Raw genomic sequence first — 23,902 nt, 5'->3', positions numbered from 1 at the left:
TTTGCCTTGAATAATAAACAAATGACTCCATTGTGCATTGAAGCTGAAGGCTTTGTGTAACAAGTTCTCTGAAGCCGTCACTTGGAGGTCATCCTCAGTGTGTGTTCAAGGGCAGCCTTTCCTTGCAACGGCAGGAGATGCTTTCAGGGCTTGTTTACGACTTCGGCTTGGTGTTTTATCCTTATTTGTAAAGTTTGAAACTCATATTTTTATTCATCTTCAGGTGCATCTAAGCACTAAGCCTATGCAAAATAAACCTCGTTCATCACATTGAAGTTTGTAATAGTGTTGTTTGCTTTTGACTTAATATTAGGTCACAAAAATGCTTAATTTTTTTTCCATAACTGTCAAAATACCTTTTTTCCCCCTTGTTTATTGCTGTAGAGTTTTCTATTTTAAAGATTCCAGTGGACCAATTTATTGTTTAATCAAAACATTCTGTTGGCCTTGTTTTTCAAAGTAAACATTGTCATTTATTCTTGAAATTACGATTAAAAAATACAAATAGAGTTCAAATGGAAACTCGTGTACAGAAGTATCAAATCCATTTTCTGTTAGGTATGTTAAAAACTTGACCCGATCAACTATTTGTGTAATTGAAAACATTTTTACTAATCTTGAAAATCCACCTAGAATACATAGATATGTGTTTATGAAGTCACACTCCGTCATCCAGTTTTCTTCTGAAAATAGATTTCTTCAACCGGTTTGAGCCGTTTTTGGTTCAAAGTTGCTGTTCCTTTAAATGTTCAAAATAATGAACCGCCATGTTTGGAGTAAATGATCACCACTGATGTGACCACAGCAAGTCGGTGACTTAATGTGGTTGCAACTTCAAACTGGTTTGGTCTACACAAATCGGACATTGGTTTGGTTTTGTTGGAATTTTCTTGCTCAAGTAAACAACAAGTAAACAACAGGGTGGTCGTTTCAACGTTGCTCCTACTGTACGTGTCGCAGCGCAGACGCGGTTGTTGTTTTTTTTTTTTGTTTTTTTAAACTCGTCTGTTATGAAAATCTGAGCTGGCTGATGTCATGTTCCTCCACGGATCGTGTTTGATGGCTTGACATCCACGCACCATCAAAGACGGTGCTTGTCTTATTAATGGTGAGATTACAGCTCAGGTAGAAGAGCGTCGGCGATGAAGGTATTGACATCTCTTTTGATCGCAGATTGTGTTTTACTCGCAGGACTGGTGCGTGCCAGAGGTTTAAAGACATCCATCTACTCGGCTTCGGTTTGTCCATTTCACTTAGACAAAGCAAATATTTATAATTTATTTTGGTCTCTGCAAAACACCACATTCTGGCTCTTGGATATTTCCAGTGGGGTCTGAGCAATTGCATCAGTCACTCACAAAGGGCTTAACAAAACAAACACTTGAATGTAATTAGTGGCGCATGTTGCAGACAGAGCAGTAGTCTGCAGACCACAAGTTTCTGCGTCTTATCTGAAACATCTGGCTGAAGGACGCGAGAAACACAAGCACACATTGTGTTTTTTTTTTAAGTCGGCGTTCTTTCTGAAATTATCAGTAAGCTGCATGATTTAAGGAAAACATGGAAATGCGATACAACTGATTAATATTTAAACGATGGAAACAATTGGAAATAACCCGACAGTTCTTGTCTTTCTCCACAATGTCCTTAGAGTAACATCCAGCCACCGAAATATCCATGCAGTCTGATGCGTTCAGGGCTGTTGAGTAAACAGACCAGAAATCATAAGGATAAGATGAATATAACAAAAATTTAATCCGATGAGTTCTTTGCACTTTTGCAGTTTTGCACGCAGTGATGTTGCAATTAGATACTTTGTGCAGCTCTACAGGTGTCTTTCCTAATTAAGCATCCAGATGCTTAATTAGCTAAGCTTAAAATTTTGAGCATTGAACATTTTTTTTATGTTTTTCTCTCAGATTTTTTTTGGTTTTTTTTGTTCATAGTTTAATTGTGTGGGATAAATTTTACAGCATGTGTGGAAAAAGTTTTCAAATAAGTTCCCATGGTCAACATAAACCGTCTGGAATCAGAAGATACTCAGGACTTCTTCCCTTTCTGTTCTGTTTCACAGACGGTCAGAGGAGGAGGTGGACATGGACAAAGTGACGGCCGCCATGGTGCTGACGAGCCTCTCCACCAGCCCGCTGGTCAGGAGTCCGCCGGTCAAAGTCAGCGGTAAGTTGCACATCCGACAAACGCGGCTCTAGACGAAGGAACCCGACTCTCCGCGTTCACAAAACACGGAGACGTGGCTTCACGCCGGCCCGGTAATTTGTACGCTCCTCTCCGCGCCGATGTTTTCCCTCCCTCACAGCTGTTATCTTGTGAATGCACGCAGAAGCTTCGGCTGATAGATTACCACCGCCTGCTGTGCTTGTTGGATTGCTTCATCGTTGAATTTGGGGAAAATCCACAGAGAAGCACACACATGCTGGAGCTGGGCCCACTCAACGTAGCGGCAGGAATCCAAAATGTAAACATGTGCTGCAATTTTTTAATTTTTCCATCTACGCCGCCACAAGATTGTCCGTTCAACCAAGCATGACGCCAGCCTCTCTGCATATATCCGTCCCTTGATTTTGAGATCCCGGTCTTAAGTGGCTGTTTTTCCGCAGACCCACGCGTTTGAAAATGTGCAATTAGCTTTTTTACAAAAGACGGCAGGCTCGAACAACAACAGATGTTAGATGAATGTTCACGCTGACATTTACTTGAAAATGCACTTGTAATAATTGAATTTTTGCTTATTGTACTTCATTTTTCTCCACCTCAAACATAAACGCATATTTTTATTTATTTATTTTTTTTACATAAAAGATCAGACGCTTTGAAGTCTTTGTAAAGTACTGCTGCTGTAAAGTAAAAGTACGAGAGAAGAGACTCGCTGCTGGGAAGCTGTTTACTGAACAAAACTGGGTCTCTCTCACTAACTGTTAAATACACACACAGATACTCAACGCTTCGCCCGGCTTGTATCGTTTTTTTGCTAAAATGAGATGTCTTTTGTAGTTGGTATTCAAAGGAAATGCTTCTTTGATCTGTAAAAGCAAGACCTTGTTATTGTCTCGGTGGAATCACAGAACGGGGAAGTTAACCGTATAGGTTCGGGCTCCGTCTGTGTGAAGTGGAAATGAAGTTGAACTTGCGTGACTCTCCTCTCTCTGTCATCCATGTAAAGCGCAACGACTTACAGAAGTATTCCTTTCCCACGTTTTGTTTAGTTGGAACTACAAACTTCTCTAGGTGTTTTTTTTTTGTTTGTTTGTTTTTTTACTTGTGTTATTTTGTGAAGTGGAATAGAAAACATGATTTAAAAATAAAATCAAGAAATGTCCCTGTGAGTCAATAATTCGAAGAACCGATTTTTGTCGCAAGACTTTGGGGGAACAACCGTTAGTTTCCACATTTAGAAACTTTTTTAAAAATAATTTTAACGGCACGTATACCACAATTATATAAACGTTGTTGTCAAATTCTGTATAGTTTTTAAAATATATTGTTCACTATGAGAGTTATTCAAATATATCTAAAACTCTGAGTTATGATGAAGAGTATTTTTTGGAGGACTCTTAAAAATATTCATCCAGACCGCAGTCTGAAACATCTCGAGCCATGTCCATCGTCTTATTGCTGTGTCAACCCGCTTCCCTCTCCGCCCCTCTGCCCCATCCCTCCTTCGTCTCCGCAGAGGGCCTGAGCGGTTCGTGGAAGGACAACGGCTCCGCTGGGCCCTTCACCCCGTCCAGCAACAGCTCCTCGGGAGGCTACTGGAGCTGGTCCGCGCCCAGCGACCAGTCCAATCCGTCCACGCCTTCGCCGCCGCTCTCTGCCGACAGCTTCAAGCCCTTCCGTGTGCCAAGCGTGGGCGGCGTGGGGTCCAACCCGGCGGGGGCGGAGGACCCGAGCCTGGACGAGCAGGACGGCAGCAGTCTGCTGTTCGACGAGCCCATCCCGCGCAAGCGCAAGGTGAGTTCACCAGATCGGCTCAGAAGCTGAAATGCAAGAAAGCAAATGGATTAAAACTACTTTTGATATAAGTCATTGTCCTGACGTCAAAGAAAATGCACCCTTATGTCAGGACGTAATGAAAGTGATCATTAACCAACTTTTTAAGCTCTAAAGTATTTAACTTCATCTGTTAATACTTAACAGATTCCACCATGTAATATTTATTAGGCAAGTGATTAAGTCATCAATTTAACAGCAGTAACTACAAACCACATTTACAGTGACAGCTCAGTCCAACATTACTGCAGCTCTTTGAGATTTGCAGTCGTTTGTTTCTTCTTTTTATTCTGGACTTTGACTGAGCCGTTGCAACACCTTAATTCGCTTCTTTTTCAGCCATTTTGTTACGATCTGCTGCTGTTTTTTTTTTTTCTTTTTCTTTTGGGATCATTGGGCCGTAGATGAAAAACTTCCATCCAAGCCTCTGTCAAACAGATTACTTCGTTATTAAGCAAATTATGTCCAAACAGGAACTCTGGATCTGCTTAACAATGTCAAGTTCCTCAGGTTCTGCGACTGTGAAACAAGCCCAAATAATAAGATGGTGTAGAAGTTAAATGAAACAGCTTTTCCTCTGAAAAACATTTTTTTTCTTTTTAAGTGTGGGTGTGGATGACAGTAGAGTCCAGATGGAGGGCATAATTAAAGAGAAAAGTGTCGTTTTTTTTAAATTATTATTATTTTAAGACATTATTGTTGACCTAACAGAAGATGAAGGAACTCTGAGTTGCCGCCTGCCAGATGGACATCTCCTCTACACATCAGTGTTATTATTCAGCCTGATTCTGATCCACACTCTCAGGGACGGAACAAAATGGAACATACTGCTTTCTTTTTTCCACACACACACACACTTACAGAGCGCTCTTTTTCTCACCCATCATTTCATTTTGTCTCATTTTCACTCACCCTGACAGCTCACTGTCACTTATTATTTTTCAGGTATACATCGTGTTGTGCTTCCTCCTCTTATCGGCGCTGCTATGTTCCGCTTCCCTGACACGATCATCCATCTGTCTCTCGTTTTCGGCTTCCTTTCCTTCTTCCCGTCCTGCTCTTTCGCAGCGATTTTTCTTTACCTCCTCACGTTCCACACATTCACTCTTCATTTTTACTGCTCTCCGTTCCCTCTCAGTCGCCCCATTGCACCTTTTTAATGATTTTTTATATATCTGCAACAGAGAAACACAAAGAGATCATTTTGGCTTCGTGTCCCCTCTTGGAGTTTCGGCGCTGATGGATTGGGTCTCGGTGGGAGGTGGAAAAACTTTTAAGAAATGGGGGGGGGGAAGCTGAAGATGGACGAAGGTTTCAGATGAAAAGTTAAACAAGAACTTGGAGGAGTTTGAGCAGAAGGGAAGATGCACTCACACAAGCTGTGAAAAGTATTTACCATCTACAGGTATGCTCAGTTTTGTCAAACTGTTAAAGAAAACCGAGATTAATGCAAAAAAAAAAAAAAAAAAGTTTGGCTTGGATAAATAAAAACCATCGGTTGAAATCCTCTAACTCAGGTTATCTTTGCCTGACTGTAAAAATTTGTGGTTTTCTGGAAAATCAAATTGCTTTTCACCGCCCTGTGGTATATGTAGCGGTGAGGCTTCACAGCAGATAATCTGCGTTCACCTCCTGTGGTCTTTTTCTCTTGGCAGCACAATACCATTTGAAGCCCCTGATTAATTAACTGTGAAGGGTTTCTTCAGGAGCACACACTCGGTAACACACAACACAGTCGAGACGAAACAATGCTAAGGGGACAGATGATTGCCATGTGCTTGCATTTCTGCTATAAAGTGTGTGTGTGTGTGTGTGTGTGTGTGTAGCCAGGGGGACGGCATCTTGCCAAAATGAAATCAGAGTCTTTAACAAAAGTTTGATTGACAGAAGAGCAAGGAGGGGAAACTCTGAGGGGCTTTTTTTTTTTTCTTTCTGCATAAAAACAATAAACAGCCTCTTAGGGGAAACCAGTGATGTAATTACAGCAGATGAACGAAAGACAGCAGCACACCGGCTGAATCGTGTCCAGAGTCGCCTCATGAATAGATGAAGCGCCGTGCAGGGCGAAATCTTTTGTTCAGTGGAAGCAGTTTGACTGTAGTTTTATCCACAGACAGAGACGGGGAAGAACTTAATAGGGAGACGAGGGAAACGTCCTTGACTGAATCCCTCCGTCCGTTGTCTTCCTCTGATCCCGGGGTCGGCGCACAGGGGGATGCGGACTTCCCCCCTGTCCCCGGCCGCTTGGGCCAGATCCCTCCGTGTGAATCCCAAGGCGAAACACAGTCTCTCCAGCGTGTCCTGGGTCTCCTCCTGCTGGGACGTGTCCGTAACACCTCACCAGGGAGGCGTCCAGGAGGCCAGATGCCTGAGTCACTTCAACCGGCTCCTCTTGATGTGGAGCAGCCGCGGCTCTACTCTAAGCTTCACACCTCGTGAAGGAAACCCATTTCAGTCATTTCTGTCGGCGATCTCAGTCCTTCAGTCGCTATTCCGGAGCTTGAGACTGTAGGAAAAAACCCAATCATGACCCCGGCACCTCCAAATGAGCAAAAACATGTTGTTGTTTTGTTTTTTTGCGTGTCTGGAAACATTTCTACTCCGGTTTCATTGAGGCTTGAAATGGAGATTTGAAATAAAAAATGAAATGTCATCTGCACAAGGGGAAATCTTATGTTCGGTCGGCCTTTTTCACCCGCCTTCAACAAGCTAATTTCTGTAATCTTCTATTAAAAACCCTGTTCTTTAACATCAATAACACTTAAACGCCACAATGTTTTAGATTAACAAGTGGCTTGTGTATCCAGTGACGGATATTTGAGAGGCAAATGTTTGCACGGTGAAGTTGTTTATCCAACCCCAGCCCTCCTTCTTTTTTTTTTTTTTTTGGGGGGGGGGGATTCAGGGTTGAAGGAATGTTAGTCTGTTTTGAATTACAGAGGCAAAGAAAACAAACATCTCCCCATATGTCAAAGGCAGACAGATAAACAGCATGTTGTAAAAAAAACACAGCAGCTTCGACGCAGACGGAGGAGAAATTTGCAGGCATTTCTCGGTTTGGTTTCAAATTTGTGTTCCTGTTTTGAGGTTTCAGAAGAAAGACGTATGTTTGTTGGTGACTGGAGTGTTGAACTGCATGTTTGCTCAGTATATAAATAATTTATCGTCTCCACAATTTTGGTGCACACATAAAAATAAATGACAACCAAGTCGGATCTTTTTTTTTTTTTTTGAGAGCAGAGCAGCCATACGTTTGCTTTTTTTATGTTTAACTCATTTTAAGTTGGTTTGTTCTTTAATCTGACTTGCAATGGGGTGAAAAAACAATCCAGGTCTAATTAAAACCATCGTCTTTTATCATATCCGCGGGCAAGGCTGCCTGCAATGCAGATGTGTCTGCGATTTTTTTTTTTTTAAACTTATTTATTTTCTGGTTGCCGTCGTTGTGAAATGATTAACGGTTGATGCCCTGGAATAATCAGCGCACGGAGATTAAGCCAGTAAAGGGAAATTATCATCCTGATTAACAGAGCGGCCGATTAATCACTAGTTCAAAGTTTGAGAGGTTGTTTTTGTCGCCGCTGCAGCTGCTTCCTGACTCAGTGGAGTTACTGTTAGACATAAGGCAGAGAAAATATTATTGTTCCCAGCAATTCTAAAAATGAACCAAACTGACTATTATTACACTTTATTGACTCTGCGTTAGTCCTTGAGTGGCTGGTTTAATTGTTCCTGCCTACAAACACTATTTGTTCTGCAACACGTCAGTTAAAGTTTATTATTTGCTTTAGGTAAGTTAATTTAGTCTGTGCTAGAGGCAGAGTCAACAATCCACAGCTTTATGCTGGCTTCTCATCCGTCAACTTTTAAATTCAGATTATCACCTTAATCTGAATTAGCACGTTTCTGTTTTGCGTTTCCTGCAGAACTCCATGAAGGTGATGTTCAAGTGCCTGTGGAAGAATTGTGGCAAGGTGCTGAGTACCACTGCAGGCATCCAGAGACACATCCGCACCATCCACCTGGGGTGAGACACCAGCATTCACTAACTTCAGTCAACCATGGCTCTCATTGTGACTCTGTGACTCACACAGATGCTAAATAGTCAGCATTTATTTAAAAAAAAAAAAAAACCTCCTGGTCATGTTGTGAGAATCCAGGGGAAAACGGAGAGAATGAAAGATGAATTGTCTAATGTCGACGAGTGAACTGACATTATTAGGTTTCTCTCTTGCTTTTCTAAATCTCTACGTGTCACTTTTTTTTTTCTTCTTTTTTTTTTAGGCGTAGCTGTGATTCAGACTGCAGCGACGGCGAGGAGGATTTCTACTACACAGAAATCAAGCTCAACACGGATTCCGTCGCCGACGGGCTGAGCAGCCTGTCGCCTGTGTCCTCCTCCGTCCTCCCTCCCCCACCGCCGCCCCCGTCGCCTCTGGCCCCTCTCAACCACCAGCCGGACTCCCACCGACCCGCCCAGCCGTCCGACTCCAAGGAGCCCCACCCCGGCGGCACCACCCCGCTCAGCCGCTCCGCTCCGAGCGCTCTCTACCTCATCCACACAGACCACGCCTATCAGGCGAGGAAATATTAGCTGTCAAAATGAAATGAAGGGAAGGTTTTTGACTTGCAGCGTTGCACGGAAACGTTAAAACGTTCGAATCTCCTCCTTTAGGCCACGGCTCCGGTGTCCATCCCCTCCAGCAGCAGCAACTCGTCCTCCACTAGTTTCACTCCCACCAACAGCTCCAGCTTCAGCATCTCCTGGCAGTCTCCTCCCGTCACTTTCACAGGAAACACGGTGAGGGAACGTCGACGTTTATTTGCACAGCCGTCAAAATGCATCGACTCCGCCCGCAGCACGAGGATAGAGAAATGTTAGACCTTTCTGATTTCATGCCTTGTTCCATAATTTTAAAGACACAGCATTTAATTTCTGAAAATTACTTAGCTTCTTAGTTTGCTGAATTGTTCACCCAATGTTTCATTATTTAGGTTTTTTTGAAGGTCTTTCAAAAGGTGACGGTCTAGTCCAGATGTTTTGAAGTCTTGATGATTTTTTTTAAACTTTGAGGCAAAAAAAGAAAATGGAGAATACACTTTTTTGTTACAAAACCTGATGAGTGTTTTGTGCACTAATTGTCATAATGCTTTTAAAACAGATATGAAAAAATCTGTAAAACTGGGTCTGTGAATCATGGGAATTTTGAGATATTTTAGCAGAGTAGCAAAAAAAAAAAAATACTGGGAATCTTATTTGTATTTACAAAGAAAAATTTATAACCAGGGAAAAAGGGATCACTTAAAGTTAATCAAAGCTACTAAAATGCTTTGGTACAATAATTTTTAGAGCTGTGACACCAGGAGGATTTTGCTATTAAATGCAATCCAAATTTTGGCGTTTTTTTAACCTTTTGCTTCACATGATTAAGTTTCTGTGTTTTCTCTCCAGGTGTCTCCCACTAAAAGCCAGGGATTTGGAGAGCAGCGATCCCAGACCATCGCCGTCCTTTCGTCCCCTCCTAGAGCGACCACTGCCCTCAGGTACTGGACCCTCGCTGCTCGTTATCTGCAAAAACAAAAATGCACCTCAATTTTCGTAATGCCTGTTACGAAAATTATTTTTTGCACATTAGCACAATGGATATTAATTGCTTACTTTCACCACATCGTGACCTTTTTGTTTTGTGTCGTTTCCCTTTTCCAGCCGGAAAGTGCGCGGCGAGGGGAAGAAGTGCCGTAAGGTGTACGGGATGGAAAACCGCGACATGTGGTGCACCGCCTGCCGCTGGAAGAAAGCCTGTCAGAGATTCACCGACTGATCCCAGCCGGCCCATGCAACGCCTCAGCAGCAGGCGCCGTAGCTGTCGGCCAGAGAAATGTGGAGCGAGGAGGCTTCATTCTGCATGCACTCGGTCTTTCTGCAAACCCAGAAACGCAACTATCCGTCAAACTCCGGCCCCTCTTCCACATTAGCGAATCCCTTCCAGCAGCGGAGGCAAATGAAGGATGGCAGAGCAGCTTTTCTTTTTGTTTTTTGTTTTTTTCCCCCCTTCCTCCCCGGTTCTGTCCATGATTCCTAAATCTGCCTCCACCATTCCCGTCATTCCCAGCGAATGGGAAACCCCAGTGCAGCTAAGCGGTGTAAAAATAGATCTTTTCATGTCGGGTTCAGTGTTGCATCTTTCTAGTTTTGTACAGCTCTGGTTTTAAATGGAGAGTCTTGTCTAAGAATCAATTGAGGAAAAACAAACAAAAAAAAAAGGACCAAAAAGTGTTTTTGTGTTATGATAAAAAGATTCAAAAGAAGACTTTTACTTTTCTATCCAAAAGAATATTGGAGGAGAATCTTTTTTTTTTTTTGTTGTTGTTCCTTCAATCCTTTCCCTCGTTTTGATTCATTTCTGGACGTTTTGAGGTCATATTCTATCACTGGCGTCACAATCATTCCTGTTCCTTCAGCACTCCACAGGGAACGCAAGGGGATTGGATAAGAGGCGGAAGCGAGAGACGCGCGAGGTGAATGATCAATGCAAACTCAAGTCAGGGAAAACAGACGGACCACATCACACTTAAACAAACGACAACCTGCTTATTCGAGTCATTTCCTTCCTGTTGTTCAGGGATGCGATTCTCAAAGTGAAAGAACCAGCAGCTTAAACGTCGGGTTTAAGCTGCTGAGATGGAGCTGCTGCTTCCATCTCAGCAGCTTCTGAACTTTGTACCAAAACCTCCTTCCTGTCATGTTGTTCATGGGTTGTTTTATTTTTTATTTTTTGGCTTTTGTTGCTGTGCCATGTTTACTTCTTGTTTTAAGCGTGCTGCTCCTTCTCTCGTTTTAATGGGATCAAACTGAAGATTTTTAAACAAAGCGCGTTCTAAAAACAACTCCCTGGCAGCTCTTCAAGTCGCGCCGTAAAAAAAAGAGCAACATGTTTTCACCGCATGCAGAGATAAGTAACCCTCTCCCTCCAGTGCATTCTGCAGTTTTCCAAAGGGAACCGCTAAAACGGGAAACTTTGTTTACAAAAGGCTACAAAGGTGCATCTTTATTATCTGTAAGCAAAAAGCTAGGAGGGCTGAAAACCAAAAGAATTGCACTAATTTAAAAGAAAAAAAAAACTGATTTATACCACTATGTAAAGTCAGTTTCTTATTAAAATGGTTTCTATGAATGAGATGTGACAGCAAAAAAACAAACAAAAAAAAAAAACGACATTAATACGCCATTCTTGTCTTTTGTAGAAGCGAAGGGGAAAGTTGTAAGAGCTCTGGGTCAGTTCACCACTTTGCTATCTTGTGCCATAATGTTTGTACCTGTGTCGCCATTTCATCCCCATAAACAAACTGTTCAACCATTTATCAGAGGAATTCAGTCAGTTAGGTATTTTAATGAATAACATGCAATCAATCTTAAAACAAATGCTCAAATGCTCGCATTAAGTAATTTATCTTTGCCTTATGAAATATAGCACTCCACTTCTATTAGAATATTAAAATAATGAGAGGCGACGTCACACTGTGTGTGTATGTGTGTGTGTATGAGAGAGGAAGACGGCAGCAGCTCCAAAATCTTTTAAAGTGATCACTGCTGTAGTTCACATGTCAAGAATCATCAGACAGATAAACAATACAGGAAAAAAATCTTTTATCAGTGATGATGATGTAATTTAATTATTTAATCAATTTTTACTCAGAAGTTAAAATGTCCAAGGGGGGAGGGGGGGGGGGGAGATTGACATAAAGGTCACCTTAAGGTTGGGAAAGCTGGATGTGTCTAGCAACCCAGACCTCCAAGCTAAATGTGGTTACTCTGCATATAAAACATTGTGACAATCATAGTAAAAACATTGTTTTTTTTGTTTTTTTACCTTTTAAGAGATATCTTTGATCACAAAGCACCATGGAGCCTGCTTTATATTGTTAAAAACATTGCTGTTAACTTGGTCACTCGGCATTTCACTTAGCAAATCCCGCTAGTTTTCTTTCCTGGAACATTGGTCATTTTTGATCAGAACATTGGGTCTGATCTGGGTCAGATCAGACCCAGATCTGAGGTCTGCCTTCAGAACTGGTGCTGCATAAATAGCCATCAGCACTTGTTAGTTATCCACTTTAGTTCTCTGGAAACTTCTCTGCACTTTCCTGAGACAGAAAAAGAAATAAAAATCAACTTCCTTGAATAGTTCATATTTTTAGCTTTTGGTATTCATTACCTGTAAATCACGGTTAACTAGGCTGTATGTGTTCCAAGATTTCTTGTGAATATCACTCAGATTAGCCAGAGTCCCATATGTTACCACGGCGCTAGAAAATGAAGACCTCAATCCTGAGAGATCTAATAGCCAGCATTTTTTAACGTAAACACAAAGCCTTCCTGTTATCTACTCAAATTATTGCTCTCTCATTCACTGAATGAACTTCAGACTTGTTCTGGCATGTTCAACAATATACAATTTTCTTTTAAGTAACCTTTTACGTCTTCATGCACCTCATGACCGTTTCGAGACTTTGTCGCTCTATGGAAACTTCCACACTGAAGAGTGGTGTTGTCAGTGCGACCATGTAGCGCTAATGTTCTCTGACAGAGAGAGTATTTTTTATTTTTTTATTTCCAATCGACTTGCCGCTGGTCAGGGCCGATCCGGCTCAGATCGTCAGATTCTGGTCGTTACGTTTTCCCGGTTCATCTCAACGGCAGACGGTTCTTTTTCACTCCTGCAAAAGTCAAATGAGAAAAGTATAAAGTGGCAAACTGGTGAAATGACCCTATCGGGTGTTGTTTACCATGCACTGCACTTACCCACTCATTTCCCATCATGCAAACAGATTTACAGTCTAAGCTTCAGATTGTAATTGGAGAGATTTTCTGTAAAAACAAAGTGTTTCTTTGAATTTCAATCTTCCATTCCGGCTCAGAGGCGACGCAGAGTCTAAGGCCGACTTTGTCACAGTGTTGTGAATCACAAACAAACGTGTTGAAGACGAGACGCAGAGTCTGACAAGCAGGCACCTCGTCTTTCCCTCTTGTGTCGTTTGCTCTGCTTTGCGTGTCGGGTTTTTATTTTTTAAACGCATGCTCTAATCTTGGTTTGCACTTCTGTCAGCCATGTTTTTACACCAGTTATTATAAACCAACACCAGCTGATAAACTTGCATTTGCCATTTTACCATTCAGTACTTCCACATCTGCAGACGTAGCTCTTACTTTTGTCCTTTTTGTTGTTGTTTCTGTATATATGGAGATCTTGTGTATCACTCTATGCTTGTTTTTGTTTTTAAGCTCATAGATCAAGCGGTTCATCTGAATCCTTTTTTTTTTTTTTTAGGACAAGTTGTGAGAAAAGTTTGCTGTTCAGCCTTAATGTCGAATCATTGTGCTTCTGTCGTTACATTTAGATTACTTCAAAGCTCATTCGCCCTTGTACAATGTGAACATATTGTTTTAAAAAAAAAGGACAAATCTATATAGTTTCAGAAAAAGAGAGAAACATTTAAATTCAAAGCTGGAAAAAAAAGAGCTTAGGCTGTTTTCCTTTCACTATTTTTTCATATGTATATGCATATAAATATATATAAACTGTTTTATTCGTTTTATTTTCATGTTCTTCTGAGGAGGCTGTAGGTGGAAACTCATTGCAATCTCAGCTTGTTGTGCTGTTGTCTCTAAGTGTGACCCACTCGGTGCTCCTTCATGTTCCCACCGATCCGCTAAACCAGGGGTGTCCAAAGTCGGTCCTCGAGGGCCGGCATCCTGCATGTTTTTGTTCTCTCCCTGGTGATAGGAACAACCTTTTCAGCAGGTCATTGTTCTCCTTAGGTCTCTAATGAGCCATCATTTGATCCAGGTTAAACCAGGGAGAGAGCTAAAGCATGCCGGCCCTCGAGGACCCACTTTGGGCGCCCCTGTGCTAAACGCATCCCGAACCCACAGATGACTGAAGTCTAATTGCGTTTCCACCCAAGCGTGGGAAACTGAAGGAACTCCAGGCGAAGTTGCATGGAACTGCACACCTTTCTCAAAGTGTCACCGGTTTCGCTCGGGTCCAATCCCGAGTTCACGGATGTTTTAGTTAGCAGCTGAGTTGAAAATGTTTCTTTTTTTGTTTGTTTTTTTGTTTCAATTTGTAATTATTGCTCCGTGTACTTCCCACTGCTTTCTCTCCACCACTGTGGTGCTTTTCTGTTCTTCTCCGCTCGAGTTTGGGAACGCTCGGCGTCGGCCGCAGTCCAGGTTCCAGGAACGAGTCCCTGCAGTCCTCAGGGTTGCTGGCAAAAGCCGGATATAAACGAAGCAGCGGCATTTCCAGGCAGCTAATTTCACAAGATATTATTGCTAGTAATATTTCAGTTTTTCGAGATTTGGCCAAAGCCGAGCTAACGTGACGCTGTTTTATTTTTGGTTTGTTCCAAATAAAAACTCAAAAGAGCTCTTGCTGCTGTATTTGTCAGCTCCCTCTGGAAACTCCGGGGATTTGTTCCTGGGAACGGTCCGACCTGCTTCACGGTGCCGAGAGCGTCGTTCGTCAACAACGGCCACAAAGATTGTTCCAGCCTGTCGGTGCTTTTCGAGCCTCGGCCCGCTGAGGTCGGGGTTCTGGTGCTGTGGCCGCGGCGGGGGGGAGAAACAGAGGTGCTATAAATACCCACGCAGTGCTGTTTCTCCTTCTGATCGCATCGATTCCATTTTTGTACACATTGTCATATTTGCTGTAGAGAACATGAAAATAAAAGACACCCTGACTGAAGTCTGCCGATGTGTCCGGACACAAATCAGTGACGACCGCAGCCTGAATCCACGGCGCTCTCCGCAGATCTCTGTGAAGATGTGGAAAAGGCCTGACGATAAATTCATCTTTTATTGCAGTAGCATCATTTCAGAATGAAAACATTTAATAAAAACACCACCTTTAATTTAAATATACGTTAGTGAGAAAAATAGAAAAAATACAAAGCTAAAAACTTACTCTTGTAAGTCAGGCGTGTAATGTGATGCAGGCTGATTTCTTTTAGCCGCTCTTCAAAATGGAAAGGATAAGTGAACATTCCTGTTAATCGAGATAAATGCATTTCAGGCTAATCTCTCGGGAAACTTATTAGCTCCAAATAAATAGCTGCCTGCTTAAACATGGCTGTATCTACAGAATTGAATAGTTTGAAGCTGCAGGAGCTGCGATAAACGAGACTGGATGAGGATATATATATATATATATATATATATATATATATATATATATATAACAATAATAATAATTGACAAAGAGCACTAAAATTCATTGGACTTGAACTGGAACGGTGTGCTTTGGTCTCAATAGAGACTAAGATTGTGTTTTTCCAGCAGAAATCATCCCAGTTTAGTTTGACAAGAAATGGAGATAAATACTCAGTGTGTTTTAAATACGAGGAAATTTTAGTTTAAAACCTTGGTGGACACTGTTGGAAAACTGAAAACGCGTCACAACCGAGTCTTTAAGCATGATAATTAAACCAACTCAGATCTGGTTCATCAGACAAACATCCTCGGTCTGCAGAACTAGCGATTTTAAGATGAACCTTCTTAATGTGGGCTGTCCTCCTGATTACATATATCTTCAAATGTTGGTAGTATGATATTATGCTACTGTAGTAAAGGACACATTTGCTTTTAAAAATGTTTTGCACATGTAGAAGATTACAGGAGCTCAAAGCAATCTGATCATTTTCTATCAAAACGCTGAAGTGCGTTAAGGCACAAGTAAAACATTTTAGCACTTAAATTGGAGGGAGAGTAATATTCATTAATGGCTTGTTTGATTTTCTTGAGCTTTTGATCTATGACACAAAGTCTTCATCGGTGGATAAAAATCTGGCCTTAAAGAACCGGACGGGCATGAGCCGTCTCTAAAACACACTTCTCTAGGATAAAATATAGAAATGCACCAGAGGAGTATTGCTTGGCGTGTTTTGATTTGAGGAAAGGAAGATTTTAACTGCACATGTAGCAAATCTAGGTCAGTTATTTATTTGGCACCAAGTCGCAAATTTGTCGATATTTGTCAAAAATAATTCAGTGTGGTCATATAAGCAAATTAAAATTTAAGTGTTCATTCTAGCTGTAGTTATAGTACAGTGCAGCTAAGTTCAGTTTGTTTAGTAAAAGGTTTCTTCCCGGTAAACCCAGCGGATTGCACCGAGTCGTTAACTTTGCAGCGATCCCCCATGCCGAGCAATCAAATGGCGACAGTGGAGAGGAAAGACTCCGTTTTAAATGGAAGAATTATTCTCTTCCCGACATTTAAAACTTACTTACTACTAGATACACGTTACAGCAGTTTAATATGTTTTTTTCTACATGTAATATTGTTAATTGACTTATCCAAGTAAACACAAACAGGTTTTGTACAACTATCCCTCAAACTGTCTCGTACAATCTTCAGTAGAGGAAAGAGAGTGCTGCATTGTGCATAGTTTTTTATAAATGAATGCGAGTATAATATTTACTTCGACTATTTTTGATTTACCAATTGTTAAAAAAAAAAACAGCAAAAGCTCTTCAAAAGTATTGGAGACATTGAATTACACTATCGGATAGACGTTAGCATTATTAGCTGCAGTACATTTTCTAAGGATTTTTTTAAATTTTACACAACCAATAAAATAAATAGCCAAAAATGTGTTGATGTTTTTTGCAAAATATTTTTGTTATTGCCTCAAAAAACTTTATTATGTTACTTGCAAGTCAAAGTATTACTGGCTTTATTGCATTTAAAAATGGCCAAAATTACATTACTGGCTGCTGTTCCGTAGCCTTGAGCTATGATGAGTATAAGCTACATATAAGCATGGTTAAACCTCAACAGAGCACTTAAACGTCTGATGAAGACCACGTGAAGCAGTCAAAAGCTCCAGAGAGAATAAAATACGTGTTTTCATCCAGGAATGTCTGAATTATTTCACTTTTGTTGCAAATTAGTTTTTCCGACTACGATTGCGGGTCCTGTTGGCGCTTTACCAAACCATCAGATGAACATGTTGAAGCATGTAGGAGTTTCTGAATAATTCACTTTGTTTCAGGAAAACCTGGCCAAAAGAATATTCCTAATGATGCCTAACGGCATCTGGTGTGATTTATTTATATTAAAGCAATCTCTCAACCTCCAAAAATCTTTTGGACGGACGTTGGGGATTTTCTGGCAAGGACGATTTGGAAACTGTGTGCCATCAGAAGGCTAGCGAGATTAATCTGAATACTTAAGATTTGTTTTCTGCAAAGAGCTGCTGGTTGTTCTGTGCTGCCTAATGAAGGGCTGAGCTGTGAATTATGCGCAGAATAAAACAAAGATTGTGTTGTTGTGCTTATGGATGTTGTAAAAAACTCTCCTCCTCTGAGTCAACGGTGGACTCTGGCCGTGTGTCCAGCATAATTACGGGCAGCGATGGCTTTAACTGCAGCTCATGTTGACAGTTTTATATGGAGTCCTGGTTTATGTAACTGATCTTTAGCTACACGACAACACTTGTACGTGACAAGAAACTGACACTTAATATATCCCGTATCATCCGTATATAGGTCAGTATGCTACAATGTAAGCCGTAGTGCAGTATATCTAACCAGTATCAGTGTGTACCAGTATCCAGAACTGTACTCTCTCAAAACTTTTGTTTGTGTTGTTCGCGGTCGGTGCGGCGAAGAGGCTTTTGTTCTGTTAAGGAAGTTCCTCTCGGCTCTGTGGCTGCTGATTAACCAGCAGCCGCCTCCCCTTCCAGCGGGCGATAAAGAAACGTGCGAGGCGTCTTTATCTGCCTCCCTGCACACAGAGCTTCCTGCTTTCTGCAGGCTGGCAGCAGGTGGCGCTCTGAGGAGCCAGAAGTCGTGTGACGGTCAGGTTTTTCCGCCTGCCGTCTTTATGGGTCATTGTGTGTTTGTTTTTGTTTTTTTATTGGCTGCCTGCGCAAATCAAAAGAGGAGAGTCTCTCTCGCTTTTACTCAGTTTTCTTCATTCTCTCGTTTTATTCAGGAATGTGAAAATGAGTTGCGTTGCAAACTACCCACACCTGAACCTTTCAGTTTTTGTCACATTCCAACCTCAAACTTCAGTCTGTTCTACTGGAATTTAACGAGATAAACCGACTTAAAGTGGTACACAAATTTTAAGCTTGGTGGGGGAAATAATGAGGTTTTAACCTTTTTTTTATATAAATATGCTTTGATCTATAACACTTAAAGCTGTGACTTTGTTGTCTTGATGGTGAACTTCTGTTGAAGTTTTAAGTTTCTTAACCAGCTTTCTTCCAACATTCCTCATTATTTGCCTTCCTCCATCTTCCTATCAACTCCACTAGATTCCCTGATCCTGCTGAAGGGCAGCATCCCCACAGCATGACTCTGCAACAACCGTGCTTGACCTGTAAAATTATCCGGTCAGGATGATGGAGCAGAGCTAGCCTTCCACCCCATTTTGCATTTTGGCCAATAAGTTTACTTTTGGCCTCTTCTGACTAAAGCATCTTCTTCTACATGTTTGTCCCCTATGTAGCTTATAGCAAATTCCTCCAGGTCAGCTACAACTTTAAGATTTCAGAGATCAGATTAATTTCATAGTGACACAAATCGGTTTTACATTTGTGGTTGTAATGTGACAAAACTATAGCAAAGTGCTCCAGGTTTCCTAAACAACAAGACCAGAAGAGAGTGTGTGTGTGTGTGTGTGTGTTGTTGCTCCAGGATCATCTTCAGTCTGAGTATATTTGGAGGAGTGTTGAATGTGCCTTGATAAGCGTGGAGTTTCACCACGTTGCGTGTTGAAACTGTGGTCCGTGTGCTGCTGACTGGGCAGCACACGGACGAAGACGACGATGGAATGTTTCTGGTGCTGGCTAGTCCGAGTTCTGCTTTTTTTTTTTCTATCTATGAGTCAATAGATTTGTGATGCAAAGAAATCCGTCTTGTGCGTTGTGTGTGGAGAGAGACACGTTTTGGCCTCTCCCTTTATTTCTTCTTTTTATTTCGTTATAGTTCGGAAAGATGTTTTGGGGTGACTTTTCTACTCTTTGCTGTAACTTGTAAACCGTTTTTTTCCAGCTACTATGACGATGAATTTTCCGCGTGTCGTTTCTTGTTCGATTGTCATCTTTGTTTTCCCAAACATGACTCCTCTCTCTCTCTCCCTTTCACACAAGGGCTCTTTTAGACCACCGTGCGAGGAAATGTGGTGCTTCGCACCGGGAATGTTTGGGAAATCAAGGAAGCTTCCTTCACCAAAACAGTCGGTGAAATGATCCGCCTTCCACAGGAACCTGAGCGGGAGTCCTCTCGCTTTCAGTGTCGAATGTGGGTGAACATTAGTGGCTCTTAATGGAAGAAAATAAAGAAACCCCGCTCACCTCCTGCTCTCATCAGCCTTGATTCCATTATTGGCTTTGAATGCAGCATTAATTGGCTGTTTTCCTTCAGAGGCATTAGCTCCCCGGGGTTCAACCTGAATATGCAACAGAGAGCGGGCGACCGTCCCTCTCTTCCGACAGGATCATCTCACTGGCTGTTTTCTTTTTATATATATATATAAAAAAATTTAATCACGTAGACCTCAAGAACTCAATGACTGTCGCACTGGATTTTTACACTTTTCTCTTCAAACAGTGTACTGCTCTGGTCTAACAGTATTTTTAATGCTGCATGTGCATGCGAGTAAGTAAAGTAGTGACTTTATATAAATGTCTCTTATTTGTGCCGTAGCACCGTGAACGGGTTGAGAACAGCCAGCGTCGCCTCAGTGTGGGTGTTCACGCCCAACTTCAGCTGCTCCCACGGCTGATAATTGGTGTTAAGAGGGGGGGAAAAAACAACAACGGTTTTATTTACTGTTGTAGTTTACCCGAGCACTTTGAAAGGACGCCTTCTGTCGACGCCCCATTAAATTTCGGATGAAAGGTGTAAAAACGTCCGCAAAAATGTGCCGACGAATCCGAACTTTCATCATCTTTGCTTAAGCTTAAAAAAACCAAAAAGAAAAACCCTACATTTTCTGGGTCACGTAAAGATAAAACCCGGTTGACTTAAACAGCCGTTATGTTAGAACCGCACTGGCCTGCGTCAATTTGTTTATGGGAAGCAGAAACGTGTGGATTTCACAAAACGTCCCTGAGCAATTCGTCAGTCGGAGGCTGCTCTTCGCCCTCCAGGAGCTTGGCACAATTTCATTGGACTTTTTTTTTTTTTTATCCTTTGAAAGCCTCGAAATGTAAATGTTTTCTATGTGTCTCTGACCTGTACAACCCTAACTGTAGATGCAGCCCGTCTCCCTCCCCGTCCTGCTCAGTGCATTCGGCGGCCCAGCTGGGTTGGAAAATGTCAAACTCGAACGTATCTGACGCTGCACAGAGATGGAAGTCAGTAGAGAAAGGCAGAGCGGGTATTATTTCATACTGAGAAGCTCAGGATCAAGTTTCATTAACAGGGAGGATTAAAAAAAAAAAAAAGAAAAGAAATTCTGGAGTCAAAAAGCGTTTCTGAAACGCTCAAATGAAAGCAGTGGTGATAATTGAGTGGAATAAATGTATTCTTAGGGGGGAAACTAAAATATCTTCTTAACCAAACCATAAATAAGCAGATTAAAATCTTGAACAGTTTGTTTACCATTCATGAAAATTAGGAAGAGTGACTGAAAGACATCAGAAATAAATGAGATATTTTCTCTGGCACCTGAAAAAGACAATGTTTCTGCAAATGCCATCTTGCGATGGTCGTATTAAACATCCAATTAGGAGCTGCGGCATCTGTTTTTACACTTCGACTCGTTGTCTCACTTCGTCTAAAAGAAATATGGAAACTCGTAAAGCTATAAAATGCCTGCAGACCCCTCCTTTGTTTCTAATGCAACAGATGAAAATGAGGAGGCGTGGTTAAGAACGTTTTGGAAACAGAAGTTGTCTCCAGTTGTGTGTAATGATGAGTTATTTGAGTTCCTGTAATGTTGAATTTATTTGCTCATTCCCCTCTGAAATCAACATGGTGTTTCATTTCCAATCAGTGGATATTTTCACTTTTTTTTAACCGTTTTCTATAAACTGACGAGTAGATTGAGTGAAAATCCCAGCATATCAGTAGTTTCTGTAAATCTCAGAAATTTTACCCCCTTCCAGATTGTTCTGCTTGTGCTACTTTGTCACACTTACATTTGTCAGATCATCAGGCAGGTTTTAATTAAAGTAACCCAAGCTAATCAATGAGATCACTGATTGAGGAAAAATTACATCAGCAACTGCGGTTTTTGTTTTGTTTTTTTATTACTCATTACCAGAATTTCGACTTCCAATTCTTTACTGAATTATTTTAATTCAGCCATCTAAGAAGGGTTTTTGGCCTATTTCAAGTAATGCAAAAAGCATCCAGGTAATATTTGTGCACAGACTTTAAATAGGCCACTTCAAAAACTTCCTTTTGTTTTTCCAAACCAACCTGTGAAATCATCCCCAGACCATCGCATAACCACCACCATGTTGGACGTAGTGGACTGTTGTCTTGTCAGTCCAAGGAATATTCTCCTAAATGTCATGAAGATGTTTTTGGAAGAGGATGGTTTTTTGTTGTTGTTGTTATTATTGAATCATGAAAACATTCCTCAATTGGTCTCTCTCTGAACTGGGATTTGAAGTAAAGTGGCTCATTTCGTTGTGGATGCGGTCAAACGTGTGCTTACTTTTAATGAATTTCTCAAAGTTAAAAATTGTCTAAATTTGTTCTGGTAGTCTTTGTCACAACTCACAAACAAAAAAAATTACTGTCAAGGAATGTTTTGTTGCGAGGTAAAGATTTTTTTTCCCTTCCAGTTTATTTTTTCCTCTTCATATTAAAATCATCATTGGAGTCTAGATTATCGTAGGTTATTTATGATATTAAGGTTTTGTTGAAGAGCTGCACCATGTAAGTGTGACAACAACAACAACAACAACAAAAGCTACAACTGAATAAATATGTAAAAAGGACCGTAAGAAGATCTCTGAGCTTCACCATCTCAGACCCGCTCACACAAACACTCGCACCCGGACATGACGTCTTGCTGTCAGAGCGGTTTGTTCCCTCGCCGCCTCGCATATGTCCCTGCGGCTTTGGGTCTCACCCTGGGATGACATGGAAGCTGCTCATGTCTGGGTGGAGGCGCTCTGCTAAAGCTTGCTAGCCTTACCGTTCCTGTGACCTCCCGAGGTTCGACCCATCTGCTCAGTGCAACATTCACGCCTCCTCCCTGTTTGTTTCCGTCGAGCACAAAAGCTCGCCGTGAGCACGAGCGTCTCAGCTCCAAACACGCGCTTTCGCTGCCGTAACGCACATTTTCAGCGCGCGAGCTGTCGTACCTCTCGCGTTATCAGCTGGAAAGACTGACGAAGCCCAACAAGCCTCCGGCTGGCACGCTTCGTACCAGCCAGTGTGACTAATCATCATAAACACGGATAGCCGCAGAGCATCACCCTCAATCCAGGGACCGAGATGAGAGTTGAACAGAGGAGCTCTGGTTGCTTCTCTGGGTTGATGGGATTTGCTTCTAAGCAGCAGCATGAAGGCATGGAGAGGACCTCAGGCCTCAGCGAGCCGCAGACAGTGGCAGGGAGCTCAGGTTTTATTACAGCAGGCTCAGGCTGTAAGGTCAGCTGGCCTTAGTCGCTGCTGTCTAATTTCTGGTTTCTGTGCAACAAGTTCAAGGTTAGCAAAAGAAAGTGAGATTGCTTTAAATTCAACTAAATTATTTTTTATCAAAACAGTGGACTAACCAAATAATTTCTAAAAATAATAATAATAATTAGGCGTACATTAGGTTATTCTCTTGCCATTTCTGGCTGAGAGGTGAGGTTTTATGAGTATAGTTATATTACTTATGGTTATATTGCTAATATTTGACATTTTTGGATGGAGTAGCTCGTCAACAAATAAGCAATTTCCTTTTGGGGATCAATAAAGTATATTGTTATTCCGATTGCCCTTCCCCTCAGCGATAGCCCTTGGTCTTTAGCCTGTGAAGGGAATTTCTTGCACTAGGTTTTACTTAAGGTTGTCAGAGTAAAGGGGTGGAATACAGCACACTTCCCAGATGTTTCCTCTTCATATGTATGCACGTCTCTTGACTTATTCTGCAACATAAAACACTGATCCCATAGATGTTTGTTGTGAGAAAATGTAGAAAAGTTGAACAGTTATGATTGTGTGTTCTTTATTATTGGATAGATACTATCAGAGAGGGCTGGGTTCTTATGTTTCTGATTTTTTTACAGAGTTAATGTGTTGATTAAACTAAAGTTTACAGAACCTTATACTTTTACAAGGTCTGGTGTGGCTTTTAGACAATCTGTTCCTACAATTCTTGGATCTTTAAAATTTGTCTTGAATGAAGGATATTTAGGGGAAACATCTGGATTTGTATCTCTAAGCCTTAATTGAGAAATAAAGCTTGTCTCCAATTCAACAGGTTTATATTGGCACTTTATCGCTTTGGAATAGAGTCATTTATCTTCTGATAAATCTGTTTTAAACCCTTACAGGTATTGAAAGTTTAGCTTGGAATAAGTCAAATGGAGAACAGAGGATCTCGGAAGGACTGGCAGCACCACTGCTTTCATTGTGCGTTCAGATTTTGGCTTAATCTAGAATAATAAAAAAAAGAAAATTCTTTATAAGAAAACAGTGAGTTAGAACTGATACAACTATTTTCCACCTTTTGACCTCTTAATGCTGAGCCACCTCTGCAAAAGCTGACGTTCAGATACGAGTTTGGCATCAACCCTCACTTTTACCTCAGCAGTTAGTTTCCAAAAAAAAAAAAAAAAAAACTAACAAAAAAAAAAAAAACATCAAAATGTATCCCAAAAAGTACATTTGGGATTTGGACCTCACACACACAAAGCCATGTTTGAACTGAATGTT

General features: G+C 41.3%; 1 protein-coding gene across 2 annotated transcripts in view; it reads left to right on the top strand.

Annotated features, from left to right (window-relative positions):
- The window catches only part of znf704 (zinc finger protein 704), a 63,470-nt gene extending 39,825 nt beyond the window's left edge, over window positions 1-23,645 (top strand). For both annotated transcript variants that reach the window (XM_014997436.2, XM_014997435.2), the window contains exons 3-9: window positions 2,075-2,178; window positions 3,692-3,969; window positions 7,935-8,035; window positions 8,293-8,587; window positions 8,684-8,809; window positions 9,461-9,552; window positions 9,716-23,645. In XM_014997436.2, the coding sequence (XP_014852922.2) occupies window positions 2,075-2,178; window positions 3,692-3,969; window positions 7,935-8,035; window positions 8,293-8,587; window positions 8,684-8,809; window positions 9,461-9,552; window positions 9,716-9,830 (1,111 nt within the window). In that variant the 3' untranslated portion in view covers window positions 9,831-23,645. The remainder of the gene's footprint in view (window positions 1-2,074; window positions 2,179-3,691; window positions 3,970-7,934; window positions 8,036-8,292; window positions 8,588-8,683; window positions 8,810-9,460; window positions 9,553-9,715) is intronic.
- Window positions 23,646-23,902: the final 257 nt, after the last annotated feature.

The sequence above is a fragment of the Poecilia mexicana genome, unplaced genomic scaffold (assembly GCF_051168715.1).
Source record: "Poecilia mexicana isolate PSO_F unplaced genomic scaffold, ASM5116871v1 scaffold_11, whole genome shotgun sequence".
Taxonomy (NCBI): domain Eukaryota; kingdom Metazoa; phylum Chordata; class Actinopteri; order Cyprinodontiformes; family Poeciliidae; genus Poecilia; species Poecilia mexicana.
The sequence above is the reverse complement of the archived record's forward strand: the minus strand, read 5'-3'. Positions and strand labels throughout refer to the sequence as shown.